The sequence below is a fragment of the Lipotes vexillifer genome, unplaced genomic scaffold (genome assembly GCF_000442215.2).
Source record: "Lipotes vexillifer unplaced genomic scaffold, Lipotes_vexillifer_v1.1 scaffold942, whole genome shotgun sequence".
Lineage (NCBI taxonomy): Eukaryota > Metazoa > Chordata > Mammalia > Artiodactyla > Lipotidae > Lipotes > Lipotes vexillifer.
This window is the reverse complement of record NW_006798282.1, coordinates 518,937-532,332: the sequence shown is the minus strand read 5'-3', so window position 1 is coordinate 532,332 and position 13,396 is coordinate 518,937. Positions and strand designations below refer to the sequence as shown.

At 38.9% G+C, this 13,396-nt stretch overlaps 1 protein-coding gene across 1 annotated transcript in view; it reads left to right on the top strand.

Annotated features, from left to right (window-relative positions):
• Window positions 1-12,528, top strand: part of LRRC2 (leucine rich repeat containing 2) — a 33,984-nt gene extending 21,456 nt beyond the window's left edge. Inside the window, exons 4-9 of the mRNA XM_007470252.1 lie at window positions 788-944; window positions 5,096-5,232; window positions 6,827-6,972; window positions 8,594-8,749; window positions 9,559-9,689; window positions 12,162-12,528. Coding sequence (XP_007470314.1) covers window positions 788-944; window positions 5,096-5,232; window positions 6,827-6,972; window positions 8,594-8,749; window positions 9,559-9,689; window positions 12,162-12,211 — 777 coding nt within the window. The 3' untranslated portion in view covers window positions 12,212-12,528. The remainder of the gene's footprint in view (window positions 1-787; window positions 945-5,095; window positions 5,233-6,826; window positions 6,973-8,593; window positions 8,750-9,558; window positions 9,690-12,161) is intronic.
• The last annotated feature ends 868 nt before the right edge of the window (window positions 12,529-13,396 follow it).

Genomic DNA, 13,396 nt, shown 5'->3' with positions numbered 1-13,396 from the left:
CTTTCCCTGTTAAAGACTCATAAAAACATTTAGGAATTTGGCATAGCAAGTATTAGGTGTTTATCAAATATTTTAAAAAGCGATTCGTTTCAGAGCTGCCTGATTCCTTCTTGTATCTCTAGTGCCAAACATGAGTCTGCCTGGACATAACATGGCTCAAAAGATGTCTGCTGGATACAAACTACTATATATAAAATAGATAAACAACAAGGTCCTACTGTATAGCACAGGGAACTGTATTAAATATCTTATAATAAACTATAATGGAAAGGAATATGAAAAGGAATATATATATTCTTTTATGTATATATGTATAACTGAATCACTTTGCCATACACCTGAAACTAACACAACATTGTAGATTAACTACACTTCAATAAAAAAAAAAAGATGTCTGCTGGAAAAAAAAAAAAGCGATTAGTACAGAGGAAGGGAAATGCAGCACACATTTTAAAATCTAAGACGTGGCCAGATTTTATTTAATACATGTGTAGCTTTGGGTGGGAGCCTGGTTGTCAGTGTTCACTCGGCATTTGACTTTAATAGAATCATGAATTCATGGCCCTTTGAATTTTGGCTAATCTGCTAGTGTGAAATTAATGACATCGGCAGTATCTTGCTTTCTTTTTTGGAATGGCTATAGAGCTGGCAGTTAAGCTCTCACCCATGCTCTCTCCCCTCTTGTTTCTGAAATAAATGCACATTTTCCTTGGCTCTGTGTGCTCTGCCTCTGAACTCCGACATACGGAGGAGCTAGTTCTGATCGATGGGATCCATTCTATTCCAGGAGCTCCCGGATTCCTTGAAGGAGCAGACGCACCTGAAAGAATGGCACATAAGCAACACCCTGATTCAGCTCGTTCCTAAGTATATCGAGCTGTTTCAAGCCATGAGGATTCTGGATCTGCCAAAAAATCAAATCTCCTGTCTTCCAGCTGAAATTGGTATGTTGCTTAGCTGGAGCCTTCAGGCCCCTTGTCTGGGAAGCAGGCAATACTGAGAATTCTTCCAGCTCCTGCTGCCGCAGGAAGTTGCTGGGCCGGGCTGTTTTGGGTGTTCCCAGAGCTGCTGGTTCGTGGCGTCCCCTCTGGATGTTGATGCCAGTGTCTCACCTGTGTAACTCAGCAGTACTGACATCTCTGCCAGTTTCTCAGAAACAAGTCTCATGAGTGAGCGGTGCTGTGTTTAGAAACTTTTTGTTTTTTCTTCCTTTGAGTTTTAGAAATGCAAACATGCAATAATATATTTATTGTAAACATAAGATAACAGTATATTGTTCCCACATATTAGTCCATTTATAAGTTTAGTTTAGCTTATTGTATTAATTTGATCAAGGTTCTATTATTTTCAATCACTTTGTTGTTCACTTGCTTCACTGTAAGTGAAGTCCATGGCGATCATCATCACTGTTTCTCTTTGTCTTGTGTGTGAGGCACATAGTTGTGCTGGGCATATAGTTGTTATGATTCTTCTAATTCTTGGAGACATATCATCCCCATAAACCTCAGTCATGAGCAGGGCAAAATAATTAAATATTCTAGAAAGGAATAAAATGTAAAGTCAACTCTCTCAGTAAGGATTGTTAACAGTTTCCTGGGTATCAAAATTGTACACACAACCCATGTTCTTCTAGATATCTACATTGTAGCCATATCTATTTATAAATATGTGTTAAAATGTATATGCATGTTAAAAATATTTATATACACATATGTTAAAATATATGCACGCTAAACATATTTACATACAAGGGCTTACAGCATGTTCTCCAGCCTAAGCCTTGTTTCCCCTTATCATACCATGAAGGTGGGGGTGGACTCTAGGGTCAGGCTGCCTGGGTCTTTCACTTACCGGCAGGTCACCTTAGGCAGGTCACTCATTGGTTTTCAGTCTCCCTATCTGTAAAATGGGGATAATAATCGTACCTACTTCACAAGGTTATTGTAGGGATTAAATAGTTAATACAAAGAAAGCATTTAGAACAGATAAACCCCCAACACTTGCTAGCCACCTCCATCATCATCATCATCATCGTCTCTTAAGTTTTTTAAAAATTTTACTTAATTAATTAATTTATACAGCAGGTTCTGATTAGTTATCTATTTTATACATATGAGTGTATATATGTCAATCCCAATCTCCCAATTCATCCCACCACCACTCTATTGTTGTCTTTACATAAACGTTATTTTTCAATATTAGAATATCCAAACTTTCGTCATTCTCCCTAATGGCTAAGTGATGATTATGGCATGATTTATTTAACCTGTTCTTCAAATATTTTAAATTTAAACTAAGTAATTGGATACTAGGTCTGAGACTCTGAAGGTACGATTCTAGTCTGACTTTGAGTAACTTGGGCAAATATTTTAAAAAAACTCAGCTACAGGATGAGATAGTCAAGAAAGAGGACCATGGGAATGAAGAGTTTTGAGCTCTTTTCTGTTGAATGGCTATATTTTGTAAAGGAGGTGGAGTTGGATCTCTTACAGTGCTGTCTTAGAGAACTACAGAGCATTGGCTGAGCAGAGGGGGTGCAGGGAAAGTGGTCACCAAATGGAGTGTTCTTTTTCTCATTATCAGGACAATTATTTCTGACATTTGACATCAAGGAATTAAGCATGGCAGTGGGTGGTCCTGTTAACTCCTTTGTGGAACTCCTGAGAAAGTATTGTTAAATGGGTTTAAAATAGCTAATTATTGAAATCATTTCATAATGTTTACTCAAATAATTTAAAGTATGTAAATTCCTTAAGGTATTCCTTGGGCTCTAGGAACAAGAAGCCTCTGGACAACAAATTGTGCCTCAGTTGGCCTATATTCCCCTCTCTGGAAATTAGGTCTGAGGGCCTTGGGAGAATGGGCTATAAGTAGGGAGATTTCATTTCAGTTGGAAAAGATCCTGGAACATTCTAGGAAGGGATGGACTCATTAGCTATTTAGAAATATAACGTGCTGGAGCTATGACACCTGTCTTAGTCTGTTCAGTCTGCTTTAAAAAAAATACCACAGACTGGGTGGTTCATAAACAAAATAAATTTATTGCTCGCAGTTCTGGAGTACAAGATCAGGGTGCCAGCATGGTGGGCTGAGGGCCTTTTTCTGGGTTGCAGACTTCTCGGTGAATCCTCACATGGTGGAAGGGGCCAGGGAGCTCTGTGGGATCTTTTTACAAGAGCATGAATCCCATCATGGGGACTCCATCCTCATGACTTTATCCAAACCTGATTACCTCCCAGAGACCCCACCTACTAACAACATCACCTTTGGGCATTAGGATTTCAACATACAAATTTTCAGACCATAGCAGTGCCTTAAAAGTTTTATTTTAGTTTTTGTGTCGTGGGACCCTTGTCACACCGAAAGACTGTTTTCTCAAGAACCTCAAGCTCATGGTGCTTGAAGATGATGCTGTTCACCACATCTGATGGAGACAATTGAGCCCATCTCAAATGAATAATGCCAAGTTCTTACCAGGATGTTGAGAAAGAAAAAGTAGTGTTTCAATAATGAGATCAGGCATTGTGGAAATAAGTGGCATGGAGAACAACAATTTGAATACAAACATATATAATTTCTTATTGTCTGTATATTATTAAAATGTTATATTTGAGACAGACTTTCTAAAGCTATTGCTTTTCCTTTGAGCTAGGAAAGTTACTTTTTCTTTGAGCTATAGCTAGAAGGAGCTCATATACAGCTTTCTCTCCGGTTACCTCATCTTCTCTTTGCATCCCCTCATGATAAACAAATGCATATACAGTTGGTATAAATGTGTCCCTAATGCAAATGCCTCCATCAACCAGATCAGGTAACTCTTTAATAGATAAGTTTACTCTCCTGTGTCTGGAAACTAGACAGCTTAGAACATTCACACCATCTATGCCAATCTTCTACTTTCCTTATTTAAAGAAGGACTGTGCAACATACTGTCTTACAGAAGCTGGGGCTGTGGCGATCATTAGTCTGATCACATGCTCTCCAGTCCTCCCCAGAAAAGCAGTCTTTCCTTATTTTTTATCAGCCCCCATATCCATCCTGCTATTTTGACACAAATAGCTGACTGTAAGGTTGCAGTGTATACCAGGTGAGTAAGTTAGAGGGGCCACTGATTTCCACAGCATCACCATTATCTTCTAACAGTGAGACCACCAAAGTTGACTCAGAAGTGGCCCTGCCTCCAATATACTGTCTTTGTATGTTTCCCATTCTCATTTATAAAATGTCAGGAAATTTGTATTTTGAGTGCCTGCTCCGCAAAAGGAAACAATAATTTTGGTTTTCTAATTTTTAAAATTAGGTTAAGAATGTTAAGGTATTCAATGCCTTAGAACATGCATGACATGATTTTTGGAATATTAAATATATTTACTCTTGTGCTAGTTTCTGGTTTGGAATTGGTCATGTATTTATTCAGTCAATACAGAATTGGGATTCAGTGTTTCTCCATCAATCCAGTTGTTGCCTGATAGTATGTTCGCTTCCTGCCTGTGAAATGGACTTAGGCTTTTTTAAAGCATATTTTTTAGGAAGCACGATACATCATAATTAGTAAATGCAAATCTGAAGCCAAAGATAAATGAATTACATGCAGCCTATAAACGATGACTCCTTGTTTGAGTCATTTAGCACGTACGTAGAGGTTTGTGTGTATTTCAGCACCTAGCTCACTTCCCATTAGAGTCCACTGATAGGCCATAGCTTGTCACTGTGCTTCCTAGGAACTGGACCATTTCAAAGCCATTGCCTGTTACTTCATTCATCATGTGATTTCAAAGGGGTTTGTTGTGCTCTGTGGGTGCTGGCCTCTGACCTAGTCTACATAGGGACAAATCCCCCACACTCACCTAGCCTGTAGTTTCACAAAGGGTTAAACAGATAAAGAAAAAGCAAAAAATGTTCTGCAAGGACCAAAATGCTCAGGATAAAAGATGAGCAGACATTCAATCAGAGTGCTTAAAAAACAAACACAGAATTATGTTTAATGCCTTTCCGACCATCATTTATACAAATGTTTTACATCTTCGTTTTGCTTTTTGTCCTTAAAAGACCTTAATGGACGTACACCATGCATGTTGTTTTTTTCTGATGACAGGTCGTTTGAAGAACCTGAAGGAACTCAATGTGCATTTCAACCATCTGAAGAGTATTCCTCCAGAACTGGGAGACTGTGAAAATCTAGAGAAACTGGATTGTTCTGGAAATCTAGAATTAACTGAGCTCCCCTTTGAAGTAAGAAAGAAAATGTTTGCACTTTTACTTTTATTTGGTTTATGACTTGGAATGGTCTGTAACATGGGGAAGAATTTTAAAAGATGAAATTCATTTTTATTTATATCACTTTTCCTGACATTTTAATCACCCTAAACCAGCTATTATCAAGTCTTTAAAAATGTTCTTACACTCGGCCACAACGTGAATTTAAGTTCAAAAAAGCTATCAACGGAAAACTAGGCAAAAAATCCTATTTTCATGCAATATATTTTTATTTAATGCCTATTTAATATATGATGCCTGTTGTCTGTAATGCAGATCCTGATTTATTTATCCATAATGGAGGAATAAATTGAAAACAGTTGGAAATAAATAAAGGGGATAAAATTTAAAAATGTATATACTTGTAACAAAACTTATAGATAACTAAAGCAGTTCTACAGCTAGGATTTGAGAAGTCCATTAATTTAAAAATATCCATTAGTTTCTTTTTGTCTGTATTCATTGGGGAAATGATTTTAAATTACTTTTCTGGTAAAACAGAACATATGAAAGTGAACAGTTTTTATTGCCAGATAAAACTCAGCAAGGTTCTTGTGCTTGAAGAGAGAGAGCTGGATCTCACAAATTCTGCTGGTAATAAACAGGCTAAAAATAGTATCACTGGTGAGGCTCTGACAAGGCCGTGGCCACTGATTCTATCTAGTCCTAGAAGCCGTATTCTTCTCCTTTCCTGAAAACTTCCGGGTGGGAGGAAGACGCCACTTCCGCTCTTAGCACCCATGTCACCCAGGAAATGCTGGGCAGTGGTCCCGGTGAGGGTGCACAGGCAGGGCTCAGGAATCCCCACACAAGCTGCTCGTTCCCCAGTCCTCCCCATCTGAGAGAGAGACCCAGTCCTCTCTCAGATGTGCAGGCTGGAAGCAAGCCAACTCACCTTTGACCTCTCTTGCTCCCATGCCCCATGTCCACTCCGTGAGTTAAGTCCTGTTGGGCACGCCCTTCAGAGTAACAGGGGAGCTTTCTGATCATTTGCCACATCACTTTACCAGTTCACATGTGAGCCTTCTGAAGATTTGCCGAAACCCATTAAGACAGTCTTCCCCAGGTCATCCTACTCTTTGAGGCTTGCACTTTCTGTCTTCTCTGACTTTGCACATGCTGTTCCCCACCTGGAGTTTCCTCCCCTACCTTTCCATCTGTCAGGGAACCTCAGGACCCAATTCAAATACTCCATTCTCTGTGAAATCTTTCCTGACCCCTGACCCTCACCTCACTGTGATGCTGGGCAGATTAACCACTTCTTTCTTTGTGTTACTGAACATTGCAAATTGGAAACTTCACACTAGTTCTTACTACATAAAATTACATTGCTTGTTTATGAAAGTATAAACTCCTCAAGGGCAGCCACCGTGTGCTTTTCATCCTAGCACCCCCAGCGTGTAGCACAGTGAATGACACCTAGTAGATGCTCAACGTACATACTATATTGATCTGGTTTGCCTATGTTCATAGAAATGCCTTTGGGAAGAGACATCAATCTCAAAATTATTAGTTGAACTTAATTCCCACTCTTAAAAAGTAATTAGAATATTTTGTTATTCCTTCCTAGTTAAGTAATTTGAAGCAAGTTTCATTCGTAGATATCTCAGCAAACAAGTTTTCCAGTGTCCCGATCTGTGTCCTGCGGATGTCTAATTTGCAGTGGTTGGATATCAGCAACAATAACCTGAGTGACCTGCCACAAGACATAGACAGGTAGCTACTTGCATTCTGAAGGTGAGGTATATGAATTAGTCACTAACATTTTAAACATGCGTAACACGTGAATGTTCTCTGAGATCAACTAATTTTCCAGAGTTTCTTGTTTCCAGGAAATCAGTTTGATTCTTTATAGAATAAGACAATTCCCAGTCTGCACCATACATATACATGTACAGTTGACCCTTGAACAACGAGGTGGTTAACCTGCATGTAATTTCTAGTCAGCCTCCGTATTTGGGGCTCCTCTGCATCTGTGAATTCAACCAACCATGGACCCAGGCAGTACTGTAATGTGTGGACCCGCACAGTTCAGACCTGTGTTGGTCAAGGGTCAACTGTATATATATATATATATATATACACACATATATACACACACACACACATATATGTGTGTGTGTATATGTATATTTATATACATATATATATATGTATGTATATATATAGTTTGAACACATCTTTAATTTACTTTAGTTCTCAATAGAATGGAACCGTTAACTTTCCTTTCCTCCCCAGATGTAGAAAAGTAAATTTATTATGTACAGAATCAAAACATATTATTCTATTTGGGATATCAGGATAAATTTTATTAGTTTCATTTACTGCTTTGATTGATATGCTTAGTAATGTCTTCAAATTATATCCTTACAGCTATTTCTTGTTTAAAAAGTAACTATTATACTAAATCATGTAAGATTCCTTCATTCATTCATTCTACCAATATTACTAGGCAGGCCCAGAGAGTGGGCTGGGTTCAAAGTGGTAAATGAAACAAACTGTCTGGCCTCCTGGAATCCACAGTCTTCGTTATAAAGTAGCATAAGTAAGCTATTGGGACATAGGAACCGAAAATGGCTTGTTCCCAAATGCTATCTCATATGACCTTTCTCTACTCCTGGTACATATGATGTGTATGGATACTTTCCTGGTTTATGAGGCTAAGTGGGAATTGTTTTAGTTTGAAACACAAGGGGAATTTTGTGAAATATTTTGTGGGATCAGTCAAACTTTTGCAAATGAATGAAAGAAAAAACTAGAGAGAGGGGCACTGAGTTAGAACAAAATAGAAAACAGAGTAAAACATATTTGGAGCATATTTTTCTCATTTCCTTTTCACTCTGCAGGTTTATTCCTGTTTTAAAGTCAGAATATGATGAAAGAAGAGTAACTGTGTTTTCAAGACATACAAAAGGAAATACGTTGCCAAAATTTGTTTACTCTCACTCCAACTCTAATATGATTTCTTTCCCATGACTTGTTAACCCTTGGGAATGCAGTAGACACTTGAATATATTGATTTTTTAAGTTCCATCTTGGCCTACTGTATATTGTGTAATTTGCTTATCCTGCTGCTATATCTCTGCCTTCAACTGTCAATTAAGTCAGTAAAAACTTAAAAAGAAACCCAGATCATGTCACCTGGCATGACTTTATTCATTTAAATTGTAAAGTTAGTTTATTCTTTTTTTTTTATATAAAGTTAGTTTATTCTTATGAGTCACTTAAAAAAATAAACTAACTAGGGATTTCCTACTAGAATTTATTTATAATTCACTTTGGTTTTCTTGCTATGAGGCTAAGTCCTTGTGTTCTAATCCCTTTTACATCTTCTTAGGCTACGAGAACTGCAGACCTTTCTCCTGTATAAGAACAAGCTGACCTATCTTCCCTTTGCCTTGCTTAACTTAAAGAAGCTCACCTTGTTAGTCGTCAGCGGGGACCACTTGGTGGAGCTCCCGACAGCCCTTAGTGACTCATCCACACCTTTAAAGTGAGTAGACAGAGAGCCCAGTAGAGACCCATTCAGACACAAGGGAAGAGCAAGAAGCACCTGGAGCCTGTGTACCTGTCTCAGGAACCAGATTAGATGGTTCTTGTACTCTGAGAACAAGAAGTTCTGGTGCCTTCTTACAGGATTTTGTAGGTTTTGGCCAATGGCATGGGGAGGTAGAGCTCAGAAGATTTCTGGACAAATGCTACCTGCTGGTTGAAGGCACCAGGGCTCCCTGGTCGGATACTCAGCACTCCCATCACCGCTGGCCTGGATGGGTCAGTGGCTGTTGAATCTTTCAAAATTGTGAAGAAATTAGATCAAATGCCATTTTGGATTGTCTCCTTTAGCTTCTTTTTTTGTCACAGTCGTCCATCTTTTAAATACCTTCTTGGTGGTGATTTTATGAGTCCTTTTCAATGTAGCCACATCATTTTAGAGCTTGATGTCACTAACTGGGAGTACTATCAAACAAACGTAGTAAGACGGGGAGACTAAATGTTATTGTTCACCTCATGTTCACCTCATGTTCACCTTCCTGCCCGCTGTCCTCTGTCTGTGGCTAAGTAACTGTCATTTCCCCATCAAGCCTCTGTACAGTCTCTGCTGTAAACTGACTCCATAATCCTGTTGGATTATTGCACAGTAGAATTCCACTGGTGACACATATTATGTGGTTAGCTGTGACTTCTAAGAAGAAGTGAGAACTTGGGATTTAACGCCACAAAGTTTGACTTCTTCTGAGAGGATTTTTGCACGATACAAACACATACGTGAAAATGTGATGTTTTCCATACTCTCTTGAATAGATTTGTAAGTCTTATAGACAATCCTATTGAGAATACCCAGTGTCAAGATGAAACGATGGAAAGTGAACAAGATCGCCAACATTTTGATAAAGAATTTCTGAAAGCCTATATTGAAGATCTTAAAGAAAGAGGTAGGTTACTCATATTCAGAATTACTTAAAATGAGTGTATAGTATTCCATTCACTCATGCAACACATTTATTGCTATAAGTCAAACTGACCAAAAGTTAATTGGGGGCTTCCCTGGTGGCACAGTGGTTGAGAGTCCGCCTGCCGATGCAGGGGACACGGGTTCGTGCCCCGGTCCGGGAAGATCCCACATGCCGCAGAGCGGCTGGGCCCGTGAGCCATGGCCACTGAGCCTACGTGTCTGGAGCCTGTGCTCCGCAACGGGAGAGGCCACAACAGTGAGAGGCCCGCATACCGCAAAAAAAAAAAAAAAAAAAAAAAAAGTTAACTGGTTAGGGACAATAACCAATAAATAAAAATAATTTGTAAATTATTTTTCTATTTACCAAAAAAAAAAAAAAGATACATTGCCTTTCCTTAAATAATGAAAATTTCCTAGTGCATTAGCATGCTTAATACATCTACAACCATGTGACAGAGAGGCTGGGAAACAAGCACTTAAAATGTGAAGATTGTGTTACTAACTTTACATGGCTTTTCAATGAAATGATATTGATAAAACAGTATTCTAGTTAATGGAAAAAGAAGATTCCATGTCAAAATCCATTTAAATTCAACTTAAAAAAAAGTCATCTCGTATAAATCAAGGTACACCTCTGTAAAAATCACAAAAGGAAAAAACAAGATGGCAGATTAGTAAGTAGATGCATTTAGTTTTGGTTTCCCATAGGGTGGTGAAGATACAGAGAAACAGGGCGGTCACAGTACCTCAGGAAAGGGCTGAGGAAGAATTGTTTTCCCCAGCGGCTGTTTCCGAAGTGTTTCAGAAGCCTTAGAACCCCTTCCTTCTGTCACATCTAGACACAGGAAAAGGCATAAATCAGCCTTTGTTCTTCTAATCCCCACTTCTTTTCTGGGTGTGGATGCCTGCAAGTTACCCCTGAATTTTTCAGGTCTCTTTTTCTGATAAGCCGGGTGCCGACCTGAAAGAAAGATGTCACGCATATGGGTTTAGGGAGGAGGTAGCCCTGGCCCCCAAGACTTTGAAGACAAGCACTTGGGGGCAGTTTCCATCAGTCACACTCAGAAAACATGCATGTCTCATCACATTAATGAAAAATACCATTTATTGGCAAATTAAAAGGTTTTCAATTAGATTAAGAAAATTTCTATATAGTTACCTCTAATCTGTTTGTCCATCCCTAATTTTGCATGCTGAAATATTATGAAATAAATTAGAAATTTATGTTAAACGTGAAACTGAAATAACAGAACCATTTCTTTATCAAAATTTATCTTTGGGTCATATAACTTTCCTCTTGTGAAAAACCTTCTTGTATTTTATTCATTTCTTCATAATTGTATTATAGTGATATTATGTAAAAATGCAAGAACAAATTAGAGAAAATAAGTATTAATCTTTTGATCTATGTGGCCAACAATAAAATAATGTGATTTTCAAAGTTAACTTTAGTAATGATAGATTTTGATTCCATTCATTTATTTCTAAATAATTATCATAATTCTATCCTTCACATATTCATAGTAGGTTGAACTAAATGATATTGCCAATATTCAGCTGGTTTTGACTTACGAAAATGGTGATTTCTTAATAGTTCAACCTATGCTGGACATAGGCTTTGAATTTTTTTAAGTTTGTTTCTTTTTTCTTCATCATGTTGTCTTCTCTCTTTTTCCTCCTTCCCCATAAGACTAATGTCTGAGTTAGAGAGTTCATCACTCTAAGGAAAAAAAGTAGATTTAGTGAGTCTACATGGACATCCAACCTGATACGATTCAAGAATGATGAGGAAGTGAAGCCCCTTGCTGGTTCTCAAGCTTTAGTGCACATGAGAATCAGCAGCAGGCCCCACTCTCAGAGTCTTTGAGTCATCAGGTTTGTGTGGGGCCTGAGAAAATACATTTCTAACAAGTTCCCAGGTGATACTGATGCCTTGAGTCTGAGAAACACACCCTGAGAACCATTGGTATAGACTATACCCTGACAAAAATTGGCTGTGAAGAGAGAGAGAGAGAGTGGGGAGTAACCAGTTGGAAGAGTAAGAATGATAAAAGGGTTATTAGTAAGATGGTGCTTCATTTAGGAATAGCTCAAACTTCTCTTGTAAACCGTATTCCCTTCCACCTGGCATCCCCAGTCCCAAATCCTTGGCCATCTATTTCTGTTTTGTCAACTTCTATCATTTTAGGATCATACAGTTTCCAAGATGTTGATGTAGCTGTGTGAGTTGGTTGGAAAGATTGCAAAAGAATGAGAGTTAATAGTAATGCATTCTTCTTAGATCTAAATATCTCTAACGCCAGACTATACATTTGCAGTGGTTGACTTAGTGGTAATAAATGCATTTATCTCTATACTTGAAGTATGAAGTGGCAATAATTTGTGTTTTGCCATAGTTACACTTCATAATAAAATGGGGAATGGTTGAGTGTATATTTTCTTTTTGTTACAGAATCTGTTCCCAGCTGTGCCACTAAAGTATCTTTCAGCCTTCAGCTTTGATGCCATCCATCAGAAGACTACAGAATTTTCCTGACTTGTGGAGCTGTAAATCTTCCTGTTGTGGGTCATGTCATAGAGGAATAATGGCTTGTGCTTAAAGACAAAGTCTAGAAACCATGGTCATAGTTGTTAGGAAAGATGATTTTCAAATTTCAAATATGTGAGTACCTCTCTCTGTGGACTGGAGAATTGATAAATGGGTTTATATATTGATATTGAAAGGTTCATTTGCATACACTTGTTTCCAAATAATGCACATTTAATATTTTAGAAAATGTGTTATATTTTTTTAAAATTATCACTTAAAGACCAAATTTTGAAGTTGATTGCATTGTTTTCAGGAATCTGGAGATAAAGTGATGGTGAGAAGAGTATTTATACTGGACTAGTCAGATGAGACTTTATTTTATTTTGTTATTTTGAAAGTTTTAATGCATTATTTCTTTTACTGAGGACAGTTTTCCTTGGGTTTATACAAATGGCTGTTTTCATGTTTTAAGTTATATTTTACAAGTGTAGGCTTTCAGGAAAGACTTTAGGTATAATCTGGACCTTGAGGGCAGAAAGAAGGGCTGGATTGTCTGCCCAGGCATGGGGCTTAGATGGTGTGCTGGTGTCCCTAGTGGAGCAAGTGTGGGCCTGGCTGGTCCTGGGAAGCCTTGCATGGCCTGCATGGATGGTCAGACTGCCTTGAGTGGGCCCCTTGGGGGTCCTGGGAAGCGTTGCGTGGCCTGCATGGATGGTCAGCCTGCCTTGAGTGGGCCCCTTGGGGGTCCTGGTAAACCTTGCGTGGCCTGCGTGGGTGGTCAGCCTGCCTTGAGTGGGCCCCTTGGGGATCTTGGGAAGCCTTGCGTGGCCTGCATGGGTGGTCAGCCTGCCTTGAGTGGGCCCCTTGGGGGTCCTGGGGCACCTGGCAGAGCACAGAGCAGAGGCCTTGCCTCCAGGGACCTGTCCTCCAAGGTGGCCATATAAGTAGTGGGAATGACTAGTCCACACTGATGACGAGTCCCTAGCAAGCCTTCCCTGCAGGTACCACAGGAGAACTCTGCCTGTGGCCAAGACGCTGCGGTCCAGAGGGAGCTCAGGAGACTGGGTTTACATTGGCAAAGAAGGTATTCATTACAGGGCTTTGAACTTTGATATCACATTGTAGGATTTGGAGAAATTGTACAAATATCTATTTTT